The sequence below is a fragment of the Cyclopterus lumpus genome, chromosome 15, assembly GCF_009769545.1.
Source record: "Cyclopterus lumpus isolate fCycLum1 chromosome 15, fCycLum1.pri, whole genome shotgun sequence".
NCBI classification, from domain to species: Eukaryota; Metazoa; Chordata; class Actinopteri; order Perciformes; family Cyclopteridae; genus Cyclopterus; species Cyclopterus lumpus.
In genome coordinates this window covers 9,947,492-9,970,212 of record NC_046980.1, presented here as the reverse complement: position 1 = coordinate 9,970,212, position 22,721 = coordinate 9,947,492, and the positions used below count along the sequence as shown (strand labels likewise).

Sequence of the window (22,721 nt, the reverse complement as noted above, 5' to 3'; positions counted from 1 at the left end):
AAGTGGCGGTAGTGCGCCAATAAGCTGGATGCCAACCGCCTTAAAACCAGACAGAGAAGAAGAGAAGAAGTGTTTCTGGTTGCCAGGGATACGCAACGACGAGACCGTTTGTTTGTCGGTAGTGTTGATGAAAAGAAAAGTGGAAATGGATGGCAGTTTAGATGTCAGGTATGTTGCTGCTGCATTCGCACACATCTATTGTTATCTCAGTACCGTTTTGTATATCCTCTGTTTCAGAGTATAGTTTACTGAGGCATAAACCGTAGCGAGCTCATCGTCCGCTGTTTTACTCCCCCTAGGTGGATACGAGGTTTTACAAACGAGAGCATCGAGTTTGTCGACAATAAAACAGTATGCTACAGATGTGGGAATAACATCTGTTTCCTCAACCTGGAGACCAAACAGCAACATGTGCTTCAGAGTCCTGGAAGAGGAGTTGGTGCATTGACAGCCAATGGCAACAATGGGACTATTGCTTTCTCCGAGGAAAAGCTATCCCCATCTATATTTGTGTACATTTTCCCCGAGTTACAGTTGAAGAATGAACTAAAAGGTAAAATATTTTTTCCCAGCAGAGATCATTAGCTACATCTATGCAAAGGACATCATATTCAAACTGGAAGGTGTTTTTATTCATGATTTAACTGTTGGAGTTTCCACTGACTTTGTTTCTAGGTGGAGCACAACTGGACTACACATCTCTTACATTAAGTTCTGGTGGTACTTATTTGGGCTGTTGTTCATCTCTGCCAGATCACACCATAACAGTGTGGTAAGCCATTGAAAGCAGCACACCATTTTATATTGTGTAATCCAGCTTTTTATTCATGTTTATTTAGGCTTAGCGGTTTCTGTAATTACGACTGTTTGATGCAGGAACTGGGAAAGCGCTGAGCCAATTTGTACACAACCCCACGCTGGGCAGGATGTCATTTCTTTGGTGTTCAACCCTCTGAATTGGCTCCAGCTCTGTGCTTTGGGCAATAAGTCTCTCACTGTCTGGAATATTGAGAAGAGTGCCAGCTTTTATGTCCTGAAACCAAGGTAAAGCAGACCTGGGTAAAGCAGACCTGGGTAAAGCAGACCTTGCATGTGATGTAACTAATACATTAACCTACATTACCTGCATGTATTGCTTTATGTGCAATAAACAGCATATGCAATGGAGACTGATAATAAAAATGTGTATGTCATATGTGTTTCATTGCAGTGTGATAGAGCTTCCAGCAACAGATGGTTCCTTTGTTGAGAAATTGGAAACCTACTCTCATACGGTCAGCGATAAAATGCCCTATTTCGATCTTGAGATGCCTCCATCAGCCATCTCCGGGCTCAAGGGAGACATGGCCGAAAGCATTGTGGTATTGTCCCGCGGTCATTTATATACTAAAACACAAAACCAATACACTTTCACCACTTTTCTAATATGTTTGTTTTTGTGATACAACTGATTTCTACAAACTGATTTCAATGAATCTATTTGTTGGAAGAACAATTTAGTTTTCAGGGATACAAACAAAGACAAAATGTAATCTGTTACCCAAATTCCACATGTGTTTACACAGACTAAACTCTGCACCAAAGCCAGACTAACTCCGAGTGCCATCTGCTGGACACCCACATCCATGCTTTATGTGGGCTGTGTGGAAGGCTTTCTGCTCCTTGTTGACCCAGAGAGCCGCTCTGTCTCAGTCGTCCTGAACCCCACAAGTAAACAAACACACACACTGGGGACATGGCAGACATGTAATAGTGTGACGACCCCTAAATGTTTATCTATCTGTTCTCCCATCCATGTTGCAGTCTCTGAGCCGGGTTGTAACAAATAGTCATTGGGACTATTGCTGCGTCTTATTTTGCAATAGAAAAGACAATTTACGTCTGATTTTTGTTTCACTTTTGTTCAGCTGGCGATTCCATTCCTGAACTCCGACAGAGCAACTTTCAAGGTTTAACCCTTAACCGGAATTGTTTGATCACTGTAGGAAAGGTACTGGCCCAAGCCCCTATTAACATCTGCCTGGCTCACTGAGTATGACGCATTCAAATGTTCATGAAGTATAATACATTAATTCTTCTGGCAATCTCTGAAATGATTTTGCAATTTCAGCTATCAGGAAATTCTCAATTTCCCAAATTTCAAAGCACTTTTCTCCACTTTTCCACGTTTCACAGGAGAGTGCGGTGCACTGTCTGCAAATCAAAACAACTCAGATCAACATCACACAAACGTGGCAATTAGAAGGACCTGTCACAACTGTGACGTACTCCCCTGACTATGAAACATTACTTTTTTTGTCTAATACAGTAAGTAGTTATATGGACCTCCACGTGGCATATTGCACATAAAGTCACATTATGTTTAATTGAATAACAACCCATTACTGAGAGAACATAACAGGCTTCTTGTTCTTCAGGGTCAAATCTATGTGTTAAACCCAAACCGGTCTGATAAGATTGTGAAGCTCCTTGAAGTTCTCAGCGGCAACTTTGTGGCAGCAGCTTTGTCACATACTGACAAAAACATCTGCGTGGTAAAACACTTGTCTTACGCAATAATTACAGTGTCTCATGATGGAATGTGTAATGTGGGTCAATGTCTCTTAAGCGAGTGGTGATGTTTGTGTGTTTGCTGATTGCAGTCGGTGAGGGATTCTGGAGTACTGCAGCTGTGGTCTGCAGATGGCGTTTGTCTTGGTTCCCTGTCTCTTCAAGCTGAGGTCAGATTCACAACATGTGAACATTCAGAACATATCAGCGGTGCCACATTGATGCACTTGTTCTGACAATTTAAGAGGGAAATTAAACAGAATAGAAGTCATGTTGAAGCTTGTAATCTGTGTTTGTTTAGGTGACCAGTCTGGCCTGTTGTCCTATTGCACAATACGCAGCTGTTGGAACGGCTTCAGGAAATGTCCTTGTCATTGACCTGAACGGGGCGGGGCATCCTCGCCTGGTGCATCGGGTTCATCTCTATCACACGCCAGTGGATCACCTGGTGTAAGTAGCTTCTATCCCTGTGATGCCACAGAGTTTCAGTTTAACGCTACACTATCAAAGTATTATACGCATCATACGTTTACCAAGCAGAGGTAAGAGTTATAGAAAACCCTGAGAGGACAACTGCTAGTTCTAGTCAGGAAAGCAAATTAAAATGTTATATTAAATGGTTGCAAACTTTCTTAATGTGTTTTTATACTGTCTGCCTGTCTGTGTCTGTATGTGTGTTTGTTTGTGCTTTCACAGTTTTGATCAAGAGGGGCACTACCTTCTCACAGGCGCCTCAGATTCATATATCTATGTACTAGACGCAAAGCCATCAAAGACGTTTTCAATCATAGGATACACAGGTAGATAGTCTTTATGTTATTCATTAGAGATGTTACGACTGTCCTGTACAGAACAAAACAGTGGACATATCAATGTAAATGTTACCATATTACTGTAACACTTTAACTAGAAGCACGATCAAGCTCATCCTTTTGTCATTTGATATTCCAGTTGTTCCCGGACCCATTTTGTCACTTTCCACTCAGTGCATCAGGGACAGTAAGCAGGTGAAAGTTCTTGCACTGTGCACTGGACAGGAGCTCACAGTGCTCTCTTTGCCTACCGGGGACCTTTCAGGTACACCAATGATAAAGTGGATTCATTCACTACTTATTCTGCATATTGTTTTTTAATCAATGGCATTTTGGATATTGGTCAGAAGTCAGCACTGGTTGACCCTCATAAGATAATCTGGTACAGAGGAGAGAGAGCTGTTAATAAAAGAGCAGTGATTAGGTCCAGTGGCTCACCATGGGGTGGGGACGAAACATTAAACATAAGATAATAATAATTTGAAACCGGCGGTTAATGACTCATCTTCTGTCAATGAGGAGAGCTTCAGCAGTAAATAATGACGTTGCAGTTCACCATACTTTCACTATGTTTTAAGGCTGGGAATCTCATAACTCATCCATGAGAATGCTCTGACAGTGGACTTCAGTTTGTTTCCACAGAGACAACCATAGCCGGAGACATTAGCATCACCGATTAATAGTACTCAACTGGACATCCATCCATCCATCCATCCATTATCACCCGCTTATCCGGGGTCGGGTCGCGGTGGCAGCAGGTTCAGCAGGCCGACCCAGGCTTCCCTCTCACCCGCAACACTTTCCAGCTCATTCTGGGGGATCCCGAGGCATTCCAAGGCCAGCCGGGAGATATAATCCCTCCAGTGTGTCCTCGGTCTTCCCCGGGGCCTCCTACCAGTTGGACGTAATGGGAGGCGTCCAGGAGGCATCCTGACTAGATGCCCGAACCACCTCAGCTGACTCCTTTTCGACACGAAGGATCAGCGACTCGACTCCAAGCTCCCCCCTGATGTCCAAGCTCCTTACCCTATCTCTAAGGCTGAGCCCGGCCACCCTACGGAGGAAGCTCATTTCGGCTGCTTGTATCCGAGATCTCGTTCTTTCGGTCATGACCCAGAGTTCGTGACCATAGGTGAGGGTTGGAACGTAGACCGACCAGTAAATGGAGAGCTTTGCCTTCCGGCTCAGCTCCCTCTTCACCAAGACGGACCGGTACAGCGCCTGTTTTACTGCTGCAGCCGCACCGATCCACCTGTCGATCTCCCGCTCCACCTTACCCTCACTCGTGAACAAGACCCCGAGATACTTGAACTCTTTCGCTTGGGGTAGGCAGTTTGCCCCCACCTGGAGGGAGCAATCCGCCGGTTTCCGGCAGAGCACCATGGCCTCAAATTTGGAGGTGCTAACTCTCATCCCTGCCGCTTCGCACTCGGCTGAAAAACGCCCCAGTGAATGCTTCCCTCACCTCCGGTATCCACCACCGGGTTCTCGGGTTGCCGCCACGACAGGCACCGATAACCTTCCGCCACAGCCCCGAGCAGCCGCGTCCACAATAGAGGCTTTGAACAAGGTCCACTCGGATTCCATGTCCCCAGCCTCCCTCGGGATTTGTGAGAAGTTCTTCCGGAGGTGGGAGTTGAAGACCTCCCGGACAGGATCCTCTGCCAGACGTTCCCAGTTCACCCTCACTACACGTTTGGGCTTGCCAGGTCTTTCTAGCCGACTCACCCGCCATCTGATCCAACTCACCACCAGGTGGTGATCCGTTGACAGCTCTGCTCCTCTCTTCACCCGAGTGTCCAAGACATACGGCCGCAGATCAGATGATACGATTACAAGGTTGATCATTGATCTCTGGCCTAAGGTGTTCTGGTACCAGGTACACTTATGAGCCACCTTATGTTCGAACATGGTGTTCGTTATGGACAAACTGTGGCTAGCACAGAAGTCCAACAACAAAACACCATTCGGGTTCAGATCGGGCAAGCCGTTCCTCCCAATCACGCCCCGCCAGGTTTCTCTGTCATTGCCCACGTGAGCGTTGAAGTCTCCCAGGAGAACTATGGAGTCGTCAGGCGGCGCCCTTTCCAGGACCCCTCCCACCGACTCCAAGAAGGCCGGATACTCCGAAATGCTGTTCGGTGCATAAGCACAAACAACAGTCAGAGCCTTACTCCCCGCAACCCGTAGGCGCAGGGAGGCGACCCTCTCGTACCCCGGGGAAAACTCCAACACAGCGGCGCTCAGCCGGGGCCTCGTGAGTATCCCCACTCCCGCCCGGCGCCTCTCACCCTGGGCAACTCCAGAAAAGGACAAAGTCCAACCCTTCTCCAGGAGCTTGGTTCCATAGCCCATGCTGTGCGTGGAGGTGAGCCCAACTATATCTAGCTGGTACCGCTCCACCTCCTGCACCAGCTCCGGCTCTTTCCCCGCTAGTGAGGTGACGTTCCACGTCCCTAGAGCTAGTCTATGCCGCCGGCGATTGGCCGGCCCAGGTCTCCCGCCTGGCCCGCCGCCCGGTCTACATAGCACCCGACCCCGATAATTCTCCCTGCGGGTGGTGGGTCCACAGGGTGACTGCTGCTCCATGGCATTTTTTCGGGCTGAGCCTGACCGGGCCCCATGGGCGAAAGTTGGCCACCAGACGCTCGCCGACGAGCTCCCCACCTGGGTCTGGCTCCGGGAGGGTGCCCCGGTTTCCCTTGTCCGGGCAAGGTTGCTTCAGTCCGTGGGCTGCTATTCATCAGGGTTTATTGAACCGCTCTTAGTCTGGGCTCTCCCCCGAGACCTGTTTGCCTTGGGAGACCCTACCAGGGGCTGATGCCCCGGACAACATAGCTCCCAGGATCACTGAGCCACTCAAACTCCTCCACCACGTTAAGGTGGCGATTCATAGGAGGAGCAACTGGACATTTGTATCCAATTGTTTAGACACGTTGTCTAACACTGTTGAAAAGAGAGCAAGACGACTGAGCGGTTTACAGAAACACACCCATAGTTTATGCAGCCTGTTAAACTATGTTGAGCAAGGAAGACCATGAGACAGACGGGTCTCCGGAGTAAAGTGAAAACATGAGGTCTGACGTGTGGCTGCTGTAGAGCATTGCGCCACACACTGATTAAATCTGAGTCATAGAACAACAGAAAAATTCCGCAGAGTATTTTAAGCTACTGTCTCCATGGAAATCACGAATGACAATGACTTTGGTAAAAAAAATACAACTGAGGACAAAAGATCTTAAAATGTATTTAATAACAACGTATAAAGAGTCATATGCTTAAGCTGATACAGAACTTCTGTGCCAAGACCAACTACTGAAGAAGTCCACTATTATTGTGGGTATGTCGATGCAGGCTCTCTGTAGTCGCTGTCACCATCAAGCGTTGTTTCAACTGGACATAAAAAGGGAATTATTATTTTGATACATTGATGATACGCCTTTGCTGACCTGCAGGTCCAGATTGTGTAGACCGACACGGTTGTCTGTCTACCCAGATCCTCAATGTGTCCAGATACGAAGTGCCTCATCCACTTCAATCCTGTGTTCTGGGAGTCGGTGAGGTCTTTGCTTACTGCCAAAAGAGGAAAACTCTTCAGCGATTTGAGCTTCCCCAGGTTTTACTGCTGCCTAATGTGACAGATTATTAAGATCATCCACCTGAAATATCATTGATACAATTATTAACTAGTCATTCGCACATTATCCAGATCCCTGATTTGTCTGCCCAGGACACAGACGGTGTCCCCAGTCAACAGGTGGTCCAGCTCAAACCAGAGCAGGAAGTGAGGGGTCACCCTCTGGGCCCCGCCTCTCTCATTCTGTCTCCTCATCAGTTATGGTTGGCTTCTGTGGGGCGAGACGGCCTCCTACTTATCCGAGAAACTGCTTCCATGGTAGGAGCTCATTTCATTTGGTTTGTTTATTTCTTTAAAACTTTTTGAATCTTATTTTCATTATCTGCGGTGTGTATAACAATACTGTTGCTGCACCTATAGGAGTGGTACGTTGAAGTGCAATGTCATTCATCCCGCCTGGGTGGAGTTCGGAGCGTTTCCTTTTCGGCCGACAGCCAGACACTCCTCACTGCTGGCTTTGAAGATGGCTCTCTTGTGTGCACTGATCTCAGGTAAACCAGCACACAGTGTGTCACGCTCACACAATGCACAGCTGTAAACAGTAGAGGGAACTGTTGCTCACAGTAGGGATGCGGCTCTTGTGCAGTTTGATATAGTGCATATTTAACAGTATTTTTCCTCTCTTAGCGTTGGCCTTGAGGAAAGTAAAATAAATACAACTGAAGTGGTGGGTCAAGGGGGATCCTGCTCATAATCTGTGGGAAAAGAAATATCCAATAGATTTTCGGAGCTAACGCTCACCACTGAATAAGATCACATTCCATGTCTGTCTCCTCCGCTTGCCTCTGCACGCTTTTGTTTTGAAGTTTAAACATATCTTTTCTTTTTTAATAGCAGTTTCTACTTGTTACTTCTACAGGAAAAATGAATTGGTTTCCCCCATCTGTTGTTGATTGTTGTGTCTAACTCATTGGCTGTTTAAAGTGTTGCTAGTATGGAAATTTGAATAATTTAAAGATCTGATGATATTCTCTATTTTTCTTATTGTCAACAAATCCCACGAAAAGACCAAAACCAACAATTAATTGAAAAGTACAAGTAGTGTCCCTGTAGCCAAAGCCTTACAGTATATACCTTATTATCTGTGCCATAAAGATCAACTTTGTTAAAAAAACTATTGAAAACACATCAATAAGTAGTAGCTTTACACATGGGGGACCTGTTCCTTTGTTATGATCAACACAGGAACTGAAAATAGTCCTTAATTAAAGCACAATTTACTCGTGTTTGAGTAAATTGTAAATTGTTTTATGAAATAACTCTAAAACATGTTTTTAAAATGAAACTATATATTTTTCAAAAGTTTAATAAGATTTACGTCTTGAGTAGAAACCAATGGGCTTGGTCCCACAGACGAGGTAGGGAAGTCGGAAATTATAGAGAGGGAAACTAATTTAACTGTGACACACCTAAAACGTTTTACTTTGGACATTACATGGGATTTGTAGATAATACGAATGTAGAATATTGTCAACCTTAGCCATCAAGGTTATTATATATACACTTGATCATCATCATGGTTATACTGTATTACTAAAAACACAAAATGACTACTTCATGTGAAATTATTTTACAATAAGGCCTTGAACTTTACAATTCACTTCATTTATATTTATAAACGACATGATTTGTTTTAGGAAGATCATATAACATTTAATTTCAAGTTTTATTTGGATGTATTGTTCAACTCGCCATCATGAGACTTCCATAACAAATATCTTCATATATCCGCTATCTTATTCTGTATACCTTGTGTTTTCCATGGCTCCAAACAGAATGAAAGGTGTGAATGCTGGTAAGGTGAATGAAGCTACTCAGTACAGTCAGTCTATGAATGATTTCTTGAAGAACATATTCAATACTGAGAATCCCGTCCTCATTGATTTGCCGGAGTGGGGCCAAGGGTCTCCTGCTGGCTCAGAGAAAAGTGAGGTAAATGATATTCTATTCTGTTTGAGCAGTATATTAGGAGCATACATAACAGTGTTCTGGCTATGATGATGTTTGTTGCCTTTGAACATCCAAACAGTACACTGCAATTGCAAAATATACACTTTTTTTTCTAAAAATGTTGTATTCCCTCAATGTTGTAAACATGTTGAAACACCTCTCAGTAGACACAACACAAACTACAACCTATGAAATCGAATCAATGCCTTTCTAAAACAGTTCCAACAAGTACATCGTATTACAGACTTTTCTACGCAGCAGATTATGTTGCTGTTAATAAAAGTGTGAGGCTTCCCAATAAATGTAAAGACTATAATATTAAATGTGAATTGTTTTTGGGGAAACAGTTTGTTTCTGAGCTCAGCACTTTGTAGTCGTAATGAAAGCATCGTGGTATAAATCTGGTATGAAGATTACATAAATCGATAGATATTAAGTGTAATTTATTTTCGTTCATTAACTAGATTAAAGATTTTAAATGTGTCAACATTTTTTTATTTATCTGTGTCAGTGCGTTATTTGTATGCGTGTTAACACTCTGTAGGTCAGTGGTGGAGCAGATACTGTGGATGTGACCGAGCAGGATGAGAGTTATAACAGCCAGCTGTCTGCACCACCTCCCCCCCCCACCTGGCTGGAGAGCAGGCGAGAGGCAGTCAGTGACTTATCATGCCATCATATTTGTGGTTGTGGCATAAGATGTGGATAATGTTAACTATGTTAAAGTACTTCACTGATGCAGGTGAAGTATTTTGTAAAGATTCCATTGCACCTCTTTGTGATATTTAACTGTATTACTTTTGGCAGTTTCTTTGTCACGTAGTATCGAGTTAGGAATCAACCAATTAGCAAGTGGAGTGGAGGTGTAAAGCAGATAAGCATTCGTAAACGAATGTTCAGCACTTTGTCACCTGATAAAGCTTTTTGATAACAATAAGTTGATACTGAAGATGTGGCGGGCTATGAATTGTGGGTTTTATACCTCATCGACATTCAGACATGGGAAACGGGTAGAGGCAATATCAAGCCTGCTTTTATGCTCCAACATGCTCTCTAATCTGCGTGTTCTGGGCAATATAAGTAATATATTTTTTCCCATGTTGTAAAATGTATTATAATTAAAATGCTGTTTGTTTGCAAGTTTACTTACTGTAGAAAAGATGATGGATGTGTTGTGAGTCTCATCAAGTTGACATAAGTGTACAACTTGATGACACTGATTCCAAAAATATTGTATTGGTTTGCAATCTGCATATTTTGAACAGATAATAAAAGAAGACAATGAGCAATATTCTGAGACTAAGAAAAACCTGAGGAAGACCATCAAAGAGTTCCGTGACAATGTAAGTGAGTTTTATTACATATTTGTTTATTTAAATCTTCTCCTAAAAAGGTTCTTGAGCAGGAAACATGCCATGATAACACATTAAATAACATCTCACAGTCCATGTAAGCATGAATACTAAATCATTAGACATGTTTGTCAAGTACTTTTGAATTGAATAAAAAACAAAAGCTCACTACCAAGGCAACACAGGAAATGAAAGAGGAAACACCAAAAACATCACAAAGCTAAAGCAATCACAAGCTAAAGGATACAAACTGTATGTGGAATTCTGTTAATAAATACATGAATGAATAAATACTGAACTAATGAATAGTACATTAATAAAATACTCTAAATAATATATCTAACCATACCAAGTGATCCAATGGTATTTCAAAGCATCAGGTCTGTGTCATGAGCATTTCACCTATTTTGAACGATTTACCATTTTAATTTCCATTTTAATTGTTTTCCATGGACATAACAATACTAGCTACTTTATGTCCATCATAAAAAAGTGCAACAAACAAGTTATAATAATATTAATAATAATAATAACACACCACATTTATATAGCGCTTTTCAAAACACACAAAGTAGCTAAAAAATTAAGTTATGTTTGTATTAATGCCTTAACAGTCAAGTCCAGTACTTATATTAAAGATAGTTGTACAATTACGAAACAATTCACTTTCGAATGTTTAAATGTTCACAAAAAGTTTGTCTGACATTCCGTATTGCAGATCCAAGAGATGATGCGCGAAAATGAGAACCTCCCAGATATCGATCGTCTGGAACAACAAGAGTTCAACCTGAACGTGGAGGAGCAGAAGAGACTGGAGGCCATGGTGGAGCAGGAAGTCACTCGGGTAATGCACGCACACAAACATGAACTCAATCGTGTCGTGATCTGCAGTGATTCTCAACGCGGCTCCATTGTAGGTGAGAAATGAAGTCGAGTGGGAGATTTTATCAAAACGTTACCTCAGTGATGTCCTCAGAAGAGAATGCTGGGATTCCATGAAGGTCAAAGGCAAGGCCATTAAGGTAAGATGGCGAAAGAACAAGCGCAGAGAAGTGTTGCATATCTTAAATATCATAGAATTGTATTATCTGTACTAATAAATCTAAATCACTTCTGGCTGTCTTCCACAGGCCTTTCACTCCGAACAACAGGTGAAGAACTATCCTCTGAAAGAACGAACGGACAAGGAGGTGGAGGACCTTCACAGGGTTCAGAACATCAGGAACATTGAAAAGGCTGCTTGCACCGTAAGCGTAACATGTCCACAGGCCTGAGCACTCGGTTGAGAAGCACGTGTGAAGAGTTGAAATGGATTAGATCATATGTTTACTGTTTCTAATGTGAAACATAAAGCCAGTAATGCAATCATTTCCTAAAAGCTTGTGATAGTGCAACCTCCTCAGTATGCAGGTTTTCACTCTATGGAAATACATTTGATGGAAAAACCATTCAAGTCAGAACAGGTTTACATCTGGAAAATAATTTCATGCTTTGAATCACACGTCTGACCTTTCACTGTAGTAACTTTTTTAAAGGCTTGAATACGTGCCAGTCCGCCAGTGTTGACATTTTTCCAGATTTGTGGCTATGTGTCTCAGAGATATAGCTTAAATTCACTGCAATATTCTTGAGATAAAGTGTATAATCTTGTGGCCACAGATTCTGTCCTCAACATTTATTGTTATTTAAGTGTTTGTTCCCACCTTTCAACTGCAGAGCCGGCTGAAGAAAAGTTCCAACACGAGTGTGAAGGAGGAAGAGCAGGAGGAAGGTCACGTCGCAGAGAGCGCGGCTCTAACGGGAAGTTGCTCCGCTCAGTTAGGATGTTCAAATCCTTACATTTACGATCAGTTCCATCTGCAAACCGCAGAACAGAGAATCAATCAGATGATTCTGCTACAGGTGGGAACAAAAGAGTGATAATAATGCCTTTTCATATTGTAAAATACTTTTCCAAAACACCCCCAAAAAAATAGAAGAAGGAAATAAAGAGCACATAAATATAAGTAGTTTATAAAAAAGTGACTGACTGAATCATATGTTCTAATCATCATAATCAAAGTTATTAACGATTTATTTTCACAACTCCGAATGCAGGATGTGATTTATTGCATCAAGACAGCTTTCAACGCGGACTTTGAGGCTGTGTACAAGCAAAAGGTGCAGGAGCTGCACCGTCTGAAGGACAGGAACAGACACATCAAGGAGATCATGCTGGAGCTGGGCGTGAAGGAGAAGCTGTGGGAGCCCAGCCTGAGCACCAGCGAGCAGCCGGAGAGGCTGCTCACTGTCGACGACTCTGAGGTGACCGACCTCCTCGCGATCCAAACAGTTCACGTCATGTTCAACAAACAAATAGTGCACGTTTGAGCCACTTTGTGGCTTCTTTGGGGGTTTTTTTCCTACTGAAATGTGAAATAGTATTCTGTGTGGGAGCATCATCATATGAGATGCTTTTTTCACAGAGAGATATGCACCTTTGTCCCACTACAGATAAAAGCAGAAAAGTACCTCACCCCAGAACAGAAGGAGGAGGAGGAGAGGAAGAAGTTGGAAGAGCAAAAACATTTGGCTGCCAAAGTATGCCGCCATAATAAATGGATTTTTGTTTTGCAACTCTTGTTTTTTTCGCTATTGACAAATTCTTTAAAAAAGTGCTTCTGTAATTATTATCGACAAAAGTAAGAGTAAATTTAACAGTGCTTTACTTTTTTTTAATTTATGAAATATATGAATATGATTTGTATATGTGGTGTACAGTATTGCACAGAAAGCCATAAATAGTTCCTTTATATTGATTGCTCTTTCTATTGCAGGGGAATAACGTCAAAGACAGGGCTCTGGATGACATGATGGATGGAGTGCTTGAAGTGAAAAAAGAGGACATCTTGAACATGGTGGGTCAAAATATTCAAATGGTTGTTTAAGCATTCATGATGTAATAGATTGAGCTCTGTTATATCGTTTCATATAAAATAATAAACAAATTGTAGAATTTTTTTTCCTTTAAGCATCTAGTCAATTGGCAGATTATAACTATTTTGATAATCAATTAATTGATTTTGGTCATTTTTAAAGCAAGAATGGCAAACATTTTCTGGTTTCAGATTCTCTATACTGGTTATTTGATGTTTTTCATTTCTTTGTCATACATGACATAAACTTTGGACGATAAGATTATAAAACTATTGGTTTTATTGGTGCAATTAAACAAGACATTTCCTCATCTCGCGCTGTTGGCAACTATAATGGGCATTTTATATTGCAGTTTTTTGACATTTGATAGAATACACAATTAATCTATACAATTATAAAGCTATTTTTTAGAAGCTTCCCTAATTTAAAGTGAGTTCTTAAGTAGAAGAGTAGAAGAAAGCTCTTCACAACCTCCTGCAGACATTTCTTCAGACACACACTAAACAGTACATCTCACTGTATCCAAAATGAAATAATTAATACTTAGAATTTAGGCAAATTATGTCATGTGCCTTTTTTTATTCATGAATATTTTTTTTTAGGCAGTGTCAGTTGGATTAGAAAAATCTGCATGATGTGCACATAGTTTCTATTGAATTACCTCCACAGGAAATACCTCCGCCTGAGTTTGTTTTGAGCAAACCTGGCATTCAGTGGAGCGAGGAGGAGAAAAAAGTCTATAAAGAGTATGAAAAGAAAGCCAACGACCTCAGTGAGGAAAAGGAGAAATACAAAAAGGTATTACAGTAGAAACATTCAGAATTCTGTTTTTCTATGATCAGAAATATGATAACCATCTGATCAGTGATAAATACAAATCACCTGTCAACTCTGCAGTCAATGGAAACTGAAATGAAAAAGCAACACACATCCACCAAGGATGCAACCGAAAGGTTTGATGAAACTTTGACAACGCTGTTTGAGAAGAAAGTGAAAAGTGAAATGGCTATTTATCAGGTGAGCCTACTCACACATGCGGTACATGGACACATGAAGTCAATCTGAATCACATGACTTCCTTTTGTTTCCTTCTTCTCATTCCTCACAGTATGAAGGGCCTTCTGTTCTCCTTGTGGTTCCCTCTTTAAGATAATTATGACATATGATATCTTGTGGACGTGAAACCTTAAAAGAAATCCTGCTTAACGTTGTTTTTGATGTATTTTACAGGAAGAGCTCAAGATTACTTATCTTGTGCATTCAATCCTCGTAGAAGACGAGATGAGAAATCGAGAGCTGGAGTTCAAGCTCAAACTTGAAAAGACGTTGGCATACAAGGTCAGAGAACTCGTACACAATAATGCTGAAGCAATTTATGACTACCAGATTCCGTTTCTGTTATTTTATTTGTGAGATACCAGAGTGAATGGAATGGATGTTCTTCCAAACTCTAATACCTTTCCATGAATCAGGGTGTGTTCTGCAAGAGCTAACCTGCGCCGCACGCTCACTTCAAGACTTTCAGCCACGAGTTCTCTTAACCGCTGCTCTTGTGTTATTGACTTGTATTTTTCTCACAGGAAGAAATTAGGGAAGAGGTCAAGAGGCATGAAGAAGAACTCAAATTGTTTCACGAGTCCTATGACAGCACTGTAGCTGAAGACAAAGTAAGCCAGCTGTTAAAATACTGAAATGTTTTTGTAAGTGATGGTGCACATACAGAATGTAATACCCGTCCCAATATCTATCCCAAGGTTCTTGACAAAGAATTCAGGAAGGAGTTCTGTGATGTGCGAAGTCAAGTGGTCGATCACCTTTATAAGTTATTTAAGTGTAGACCCAGGTTTGTAATACTTGCCTACCTTGATATCCACATTGCACCCTGTAAATGTGCTGCTCAGTTGCTGCACACTGTCTTTCATGCCTCAGAGTTCAAAAGATGAGAACCCAGACCGACCACAGCTCCAACCAGTTTAAAGGGCAGCGTCTGTGCGGCTCTCTGGCTCCCGATGCACTCGTCAAAATGCTGAAGGCTATGGAGGAGCTGGACGCTCTGGAGAATTCACCAGAAGGCGCTAGCCCACAAATCTGGGAGAAGTTTTGTCTTGTCCGCAGAGCAAAAGTAGAGAGTGAGCAAAAGGTAATTTAAGGACCAAAATACCAACCAAGGTTTTTCACACTACAAACATGCAATTAGTGTAACATTTCAGTCTTTTTTTTTTTTTATAACTGAAATTATTGTGTGTCCACTCACTGTTTGACACGTCCTTTTCCAGGTAAAAGTTAAAGCTTTGACTCTCGCTGAGATGCACGCGTTCCTTCAGAAGAGGAGAGATGAGGATAGCGCAGCTCAACAGGAAATTAAAAATCTCTCTGACGGACTTGAAAGGTATGACTGTGATGTTGTCAAACCTTTTGATTATAAGCAACTGTGAATGAAAACATATAACATTTTTATTCATCACTCTTTAGGGAAGACCTGAGAGGATTAAGAATTATTAAACTTGAGAATGTGTGAATAGTATATATGATTTGTTCTGTCTCTGGAATAATGATCCTCTTGTACCTTTTGTCGTCCTGCTCCCTTCTAGTCTGCATAAGGAGAAGAACCGTTTCCTGACGGACATTATGGTCCAGGTCCTGCTCAAACAGGGCCAGGTGGAGGTGTCTACCACAGACCTGACTCCGGACTACACTGACTCTGTTCTTTCCGACAGGAGTGAGGTGGAGAACCTCAACACAACCATCAGGGTAAGCCTACACCACCAGACACATGGACACTCTTATCGGAAAATAAAGATATGCAATGTGTACTCTTACGATAGATCTATATGTACACAAAAGGGTCATAATTGCATTTATATATATAAAGTATTTTCTGTTTGATAAAAGTTGCAAAAAGGAGCCAATTCCAAGTGTTGGCCAGATACATTGGTTATACATGTGATTGCTTATTATATGATCAGACACTGGGAGAGCAGAAAATAGCCTCCATGGTGCAGTGCAAGGACTTCCGTAAGGGCATCATCCAGCTGCTGTGGGAGCACAAGATGATGGGGATGCAGATAGAGCACCTCAACACCAAGGCGAGGGACATCCAGATGTTACGACTCTCTGAGGAGCAACAGGATGTGAGTGTAATCAGGACACTGAAATATTGTGACACAGTGCTCTTTGTTTAGCTTTTCTCAAGGACCGGGATATCTTTTATTCTTAGCCTCAATAAGGAAATATGCACTAAATAACACCTCATGATGATTAATGCTACTGGATATTGGATAGATTTTCACCCTGCACATAATTATATGTCAGATATTTTCAACTAGTTCAACATCTGCTTGAAATGGCAATGATGTCTCGGCATTTCTGGCCAAACCTCAATCGTCGATATCAAGGCAGGTATTTTGCTTTTGGCAGCATCAGATGTTATGTGAGCAGAACATTGTTCCCATCCCTGAGTACAGATGGATGGTGTTTTGTTGACACAAAACAGACCGTATTTATTCAAGTTCCCCACCCTGTTTTAAAAAATAAATAAATAAGTGGAGACTGGCTTAATATACTACTTTGTTTTAGTTTTTCACTCCTGCTTTAACATCTTGGATGTGTTTTTGCAATAAATACAGATTCTCAGAAAACATTAAATAAAACAAATCTGCTTCACTTCGCAGTAAATGTCAACCTAAAGAATTAACAGGCATTTAAACAAGAACAGACAACAAAAGCTGACAGAAAGACACTTTGTTGTTCCCCATTACAATTAACCCCTTCGGACACTTTATAAAACACAAGTTGTTTCATAAGTTTGTGATATAACAAAATATTAAGTAAGTGGTTGAGCAATGAAAAAAATACATAGAACAAATGAGTCATTTTCAACAAGCTGATGAGCATATCACCAAACATGTTTTCAGGCCTGAATGCCAGTTTCCTCTGCCAAAAGTTTCAGGTAGCTCTCCCGTGGCGTGGTGTACAGCTTCCTGTCATTGTTTAGGCCCCTGAAACCTTGAGAGGAAAATACTTTGAATATAAACAAATCCATCCTGAAGGAGCCATAACGTTTTATGATAAACCATTTTTTGCCACCACTGTTGTCAAAAGATCTAGAGTACAAACTGTATAGAACATTTTTGCTTTTTCAGTCACTTTATTCAAGTCGGTTATTCTCTTTTCTTTCCAGTACCTCAACAAGACAGATCGAGACAAGCGGGTGTTCAAGCAAGCTTCCATTCTGGAGAAAACCATAGCTTATCAGGAAAAGGTACATTTTGCTTTCATCAATCCGCTCTGTAACGTATACTTTCCATAACTTACTGTTAAATCAATAAACATATTATGTTCTCCTTTTAGACTCATCTACAAAGTGTGGAGCAGCGCATAAAAAAGATTGAACAGTTGAACAGGCAGGCAGCAGAGAAGGTCGAGAAGAGCGCAACTATAGAACAGCAGCTGCCTAATATGCAGGTGACTCTGGCAGAGAGGACCCACATCTTTGAAGCATCAGGTAATACAGCAAGAAGTCCGGCTCATTGCAAAGGGAGATTTTAATGCCTCTTCTGACTGATAATGTGACCCGTTTGGTGTTTAGATTCAGAGAAAAACCAGGCAGCCAAAACGGAGGAGCGCTACCAGGAAATCCTTCAGAGGAAGAACTTGGAGGACCTGGCCAGAGCGCAGGGGGATGAACTGGCTTTCCTCTGGGCCGAAGTTGAGCGTCTGAGGATGAGGAACTTTCCTTCACTGGATCAGCTGAAATACAGCTGAGCGAGGCCTTCTCTTCAACAGATAACACAGTCTTATTTACACTCCTCTTACCAAGTAAACTTAGCATTACATTTACAATTCAGCTGTGAATCTGAATGGCATAGCAGCAAAAATAAAAAAAACACTGAACTCACGATATTTGATATGTGTTAAAGCATTTTTAGGTAGTGAAGTCATCCTCTGTTCGGTCAAAGTGCAGAATGCCGTCATGCAGACCAAAGAGGTCAATGAGCTCCGACAGGCCGGCCTTTCGTCCTTCTACGGGGACGTCTGACTGGAGCTCATACAGGGCAGCCTGAGCACAACTCCTCCACTTGTCAATCAAGGTGTGGAGCTGTGTTAAATCATTCTAGGGAGGGAGACAGGGAATGTGTCATATAAAACGACCACTTTCAAGTCAAGCAAAATAAATCCAAACGTTCATGTTAGGGACAGCCCAGAAAGATTAAAAAAGGTAGGTTGTACCTTGCTCCTGTACATTTTAACCATCTTAAGCCTGCGCAGAGTCTCCATCTTGTCTTTAACCTCCTTCTTCAGTTGGTCTCGTTGTTGTGTAAAGTCTTTGGAGGGAGGAGGATGTGTGGGTTTGGGAATGGGTCCAGGAAACCTTTCACTCTCTAATTTCTCCTCATTTCTGTTGACATCTACATTGGGCACAATCCGTCGAGGGTTATTAACCGTCTCCCGGGAATCTGCAGAAACTTGTTGGCCATTCCCCTCCTTCTCATCAACACAAAGGCGTTTGGCGACAGAGAAGGGCGAGGTGAAGGAGCGCCTCGATCTCTTCAGCCTCTCCTTCAGGGAGGAGCTCAGCTTTTGGTGATGCTGCGGAGATGTCAGTGAAGTGACACAGTGAGAGAACAGCAGATGTTAGATTTGGGTTGCCTCAATTTCAATTCAGTACGTTTATTTAGCCGGCCAACATGAACGTTTTCTCACCAGTAACGTGCAAGCAAATTGCCCTTCCACCTACCTTTTCCTCTTTGTATTCACAGGGGCTCGACTCCGCTGAACGAAGAGGTGAATAACACGCAGAGTTAGATTTGTCTGCTTTGGGTGTGACCTCCATCGGTGAAACTTGGCCTTGTGTGACACTTCTGTGGGTAACGTACAGGTGACGTTACAGTTGGCCTCGTCACATAACGTCTCATCAACAACTGTTACAAACAAAACGAACACGAATACTCAACTAAACGTGTATTTGGACGCGTTCGCAAAAAGTCGAGAGCAACCGAGGGACTTTTCACAAAACTCCGACTAAGACAGAACAGTGAACGCGGCGTGAGAACTTCCTGTTTTCCTTATTTTTCGCGGCTCAAGAAAAACCTCCAAAGTCAGCGATTGGGCAGAATCTGATGACGCGTCACCGAAAAGGTTCTTGGGAACTGTAGTTGTTGGTGATTGAATACTTTGAAAACTTTTAAACCCCTATTCCGATGTTGTTTTAAACCTAAAACAGTTATACATACAAAATGCCTTAAATTGTCTGCTGATGTGATGGAACTAATTTTTATTTTTTTACTTTATTTATTTATTTTTTTAAACAAAAGTTCCAACTAGAATAAAAGAATCAAGCTTTATAATAATAATAATATTGTAAATAATAATACTGTACATGAAAATAGGAAATCTCAAAAAAGAACGTTTTTTTTAAAGAGGAGTGTTAGTGGGATTAAAATCCAACTGGACTATTTCTCAAAGGAAGTAAAATTGGCAAAGAATATTTTTTGGGGATTTTGGGAGGGGTTCAAACAAAGTAGTGTTACTTGGCTACTCCTCGTTTCTAGGGTTGACTCATATAGTGATTCAGCTCTTCTCATCAATTGAATCATCTCTCTTAAAGGATTTATTTAACTCCATACACACAGATGTAATCATGGCTTATTGAAGATTGTTTTGAGACGTGTCAGTCTTACTTTTTTTTAATTGTTTTTTTTCTGTAGCCATAAGGAGAAAGGTGGGAATTAAAATGGGATCTTGCCTAGACTTGAAAATCACTGCTTTGGAGTTTTATATTACACACCCCAGGGAATGGGAATTTTTAACATTTTGTATGGGTGAATCTGTCAGGGTTGAAGATAATTACTGTGTGAGTCATGAGACCGTTTTCTGTGCTGTTTAACTTGTGAATAGTTGAAATGGACACTTGTGCTTGCTCCTCTGCACTGTAGCAATGGTCTGGGTTGATAGAATCTAGAGGCTATGTGAGACACTGAGTGAAGGTGCCAGCTTTTTCACTGGATGCAGGTGTGTATGTGGGCACCCATAAATAAAGCCACATGTTATGTTTGTGCAGGCTATTTATTCCTCTCATGATGCACATGTAGGTCAGCGATAAGATAGTATTGCCCCATTTACATTTACGGTAATACGATTTGTTTCTGTCCTGTAGTTGAGGAATATGTTGTGAGGAAGAGGAACTGATTGTCTTCAATTCAGTATCAAACAGCCCCCCCCGCCCTCCTTTCTCTGATGTCCCAGTGGAGGAGATGTGATTGTCCAGTGTGATGTCCCTTCATTTTGTTTAGCTGAAAGGGTGCTTTGTATTCCGGGTTAGGAAGGTTATTTATTTATTAATTTTCTGTTAACACTCTATTCTATCTGCTGTGTTATTGTTTCAATTTTCCTTTTATGTGGTACCAATACCTCATCAGCAAAGACTTATTATGGCAACATAGACGGAGTGTGACACAGGGCTTGTCTACAAGGCACGGCCACAAAGTGATCTAATGATGCAGGATCTTGTAATTGTTATTGTCCTTCAGTGGTGAAAATTCCTAACAAATGTGCAAATAATCAAATTGCTAAAACCAACTGATGTTCAGTGAACATGGGACTTTTTAGGCCCCATCTGCTCTATTGTACAGCAGACATTTGGACTTGTCATGGCAGGTAAAGCACATGTGTTGCTAACAACTGCTCTATTCAAAAGTAACAGTAAATGATGGAAGTGTGACTGAGCCAGTATGCACAATACTAGAACCCTGAAACTGGAGCAGTTAAATGAAATTCAGCCATCAATTTCTTTCTTTCTTTCTTTTTTCCTACTGTAACATGTCAAAATGTCTTGATTAAAAAAGGCTGATGACTTGTATCTATTAAAATGATTTCCAAATGTCAGTTTGACTTATATGCTTGATGAGAGATGTGTTTTCTTAATTATACAATAATGTACGTTGACCATATAAATGAAGTCTTGCATTTCTTTCAGAAATCGTCTTTCCATTTTGTAAATTACATTGTACACTTTGACAGTTAGTACAAGGTGCTTCCCTCTGTGCCCGATATGCTCTCAGTCATATTTGTGTTTTCTTTATACCACAAATTATATTTTTCATAGGGCTGCAACCAACAATTATTTTCATTATCAATTAATCTACGGATTAAAAAAACCGCAAATCCTCACAAATTAGACCTGGAATATTTGGAATTCAAGAAATTACTTTAATGATAATCAGAGATTATCAAAAAAATAATTGCTCATTACTTTTCAGTCAATTAATAAAATCAAATGATTTCACATCAAGTTGAGTGATTGATAAGTGAAAATCAACTACAAATAAGTTATACATAAATTGTTACATGCTCTATTAAAAATGTCATTTTAAGCCAAATATCCAGGTAAATAAATCCAGATAAAATCCAGTGAGGACTCAAGCTGCCTTTCCTCAGACCACACACAGAGTGCTCCCCTGGAACTTATTATACGTTGTTTTGTTGGAGAGATTTACCAGCCTAACTGAGAACAAAGTGTAACATTCATTAAACGATGAACCTCAGCTTTGTCTCTTTACAAATCTCAACAAGTCAAGCCAGCATGTTGAGTTTTCCTAAATTATATTTTACAGTTAACAATAAACAAATCTAGAGACATAAATATGCCTGCAGGAGGTTTTAGCAGACAGTAATAAGATGAGCACACAAATTCCTTTGTAACCCACAGTCATGAAGAAAAACTATATAAGATATCTATTCCATCAGTTCCTGCAATGAAGGGCAATGAGTGATGTTTTCTGGTTTATCTGAGGAGAATTTTACAATACTTTCATATTGAATCATGAATGTGTGTACATGTCACATTATCTTGATGAACCTTGAAAGAACCCTTGCAACACACTCCCCGTGAACTGAATGTGGGGACCTTTACAGCTGCCTTCTTGTGTCAGAGAAATGATGAGTGCTTATGTGGTAAAGCTATTACCCTCGACACAAACACGAGTGCATGTGTTTGAGCACAAAAGGGCTGCACAAACCAGTCAACTCCCTTTTTTTCTCCACCATCCTGGAATCTGTTGTTTTAAACCAGCCCCTTTCCGTTAGATTTGGCATCATTCAAGCTTGCACATCGTTGTGAGGGGAGCAGCTCCTCCTCCGTTACACTGTCCTTGGGGCCATTTGTTTTCCATCATTTGAGCAGATTGGAGTCATGCTCTCTGTGAGTCATGCAGTGGGTGGATGTCTACACTGGGTGTGGTGGGTGAGGGATCTTAGTGGCGCTTGTGGCTGCTAGCAGAGGAATAAAGCGTCCAATTTGGCTCAAAATTGCATGAATGCAAATGAATGGATAGGGAACTTTTATTATGACCATGGAGAGTTAAAAACAATGCTTATGGGTGTGTAATTCCTACAGTAAGCAGGACAACTGATCCTTCAACAGCTGCACAAACATGCTGATCAGCCTTTTGAACAAAAGACCTGGAAGTCAGTTAAATTACTTTGACTAGTATTTTTAGTTTTGCA

The 22,721-nt window shown here is 41.3% G+C and overlaps 2 protein-coding genes across 4 annotated transcripts; one reads left to right on the top strand and one right to left on the bottom strand.

The window, feature by feature from the left end:
• Positions 1-67: 67 nt before the first annotated feature.
• cfap43 (cilia and flagella associated protein 43) lies at positions 68-18,118 on the top strand. The gene is made up of 38 exons (XM_034552029.1): positions 68-168; positions 300-553; positions 676-772; positions 877-1,044; positions 1,211-1,361; positions 1,566-1,710; positions 1,908-1,990; positions 2,176-2,307; positions 2,418-2,534; positions 2,643-2,720; positions 2,852-3,000; positions 3,247-3,350; positions 3,502-3,627; positions 6,818-6,978; positions 7,072-7,257; positions 7,360-7,490; positions 8,775-8,931; positions 9,494-9,604; positions 10,215-10,292; positions 11,020-11,145; positions 11,219-11,323; positions 11,432-11,548; positions 12,018-12,203; positions 12,399-12,605; positions 12,795-12,881; positions 13,118-13,198; positions 13,887-14,015; positions 14,115-14,234; positions 14,448-14,555; positions 14,798-14,884; positions 14,972-15,060; positions 15,147-15,357; positions 15,494-15,606; positions 15,809-15,968; positions 16,184-16,348; positions 17,398-17,478; positions 17,568-17,721; positions 17,806-18,118. The coding sequence occupies exons 1-38, from the start codon at positions 128-130 to the stop codon at positions 17,979-17,981; spliced, it is 4,971 nt and encodes a 1,656-aa protein (XP_034407920.1). The 5' UTR covers positions 68-127; the 3' UTR covers positions 17,982-18,118.
• On the bottom strand, positions 16,898-19,314 carry sfr1 (SWI5-dependent homologous recombination repair protein 1). Of its 3 annotated transcripts, none has more exons than XM_034552028.1 (4): positions 19,172-19,314; positions 18,955-19,078; positions 18,447-18,806; positions 16,898-18,330 (listed from the first exon to the last, which is right to left on the bottom strand). In XM_034552028.1, exons 2-4 carry the CDS (start codon positions 19,048-19,050, stop codon positions 18,142-18,144), a joined length of 645 nt encoding a protein of 214 aa, XP_034407919.1. In that variant the 5' UTR covers positions 19,051-19,078; positions 19,172-19,314; the 3' UTR covers positions 16,898-18,141. The 3 variants fall into 3 exon arrangements, with proteins under 3 accessions (XP_034407919.1, XP_034407917.1, XP_034407918.1); XM_034552026.1 differs by having other exon boundaries at positions 17,871-17,988; positions 18,116-18,330; positions 18,955-19,312; XM_034552027.1 differs by having other exon boundaries at positions 17,876-17,993; positions 18,116-18,330; positions 18,955-19,312.
• Positions 19,315-22,721: the final 3,407 nt, after the last annotated feature.

Bases quoted from the DNA above. Each gene is read 5' to 3' on its own strand.
- sfr1 (XM_034552028.1), bottom strand. From the start codon at position 19,050: ATGGAGGTCACACCCAAAGCAGACAAATCTAACTCTGCGTGTTATTCA. The intron at 18,807-18,954 runs GTAGGTGGAAGG...ACATCTCCGCAG, and splicing joins GTGAATACAAAGAGGAAAAG to CATCACCAAAAGCTGAGCTC. The intron at 18,331-18,446 runs GTACAACCTACC...CTCCCTCCCTAG, and splicing joins TTAAAATGTACAGGAGCAAG to AATGATTTAACACAGCTCCA.
- cfap43 (XM_034552029.1), top strand. From the start codon at position 128: ATGAAAAGAAAAGTGGAAATGGATGGCAGTTTAGATGTCAG. The intron at 1,362-1,565 runs GTATTGTCCCGC...GTGTTTACACAG, and splicing joins ACATGGCCGAAAGCATTGTG to ACTAAACTCTGCACCAAAGC. The intron at 11,324-11,431 runs GTAAGATGGCGA...TGTCTTCCACAG, and splicing joins TCAAAGGCAAGGCCATTAAG to GCCTTTCACTCCGAACAACA.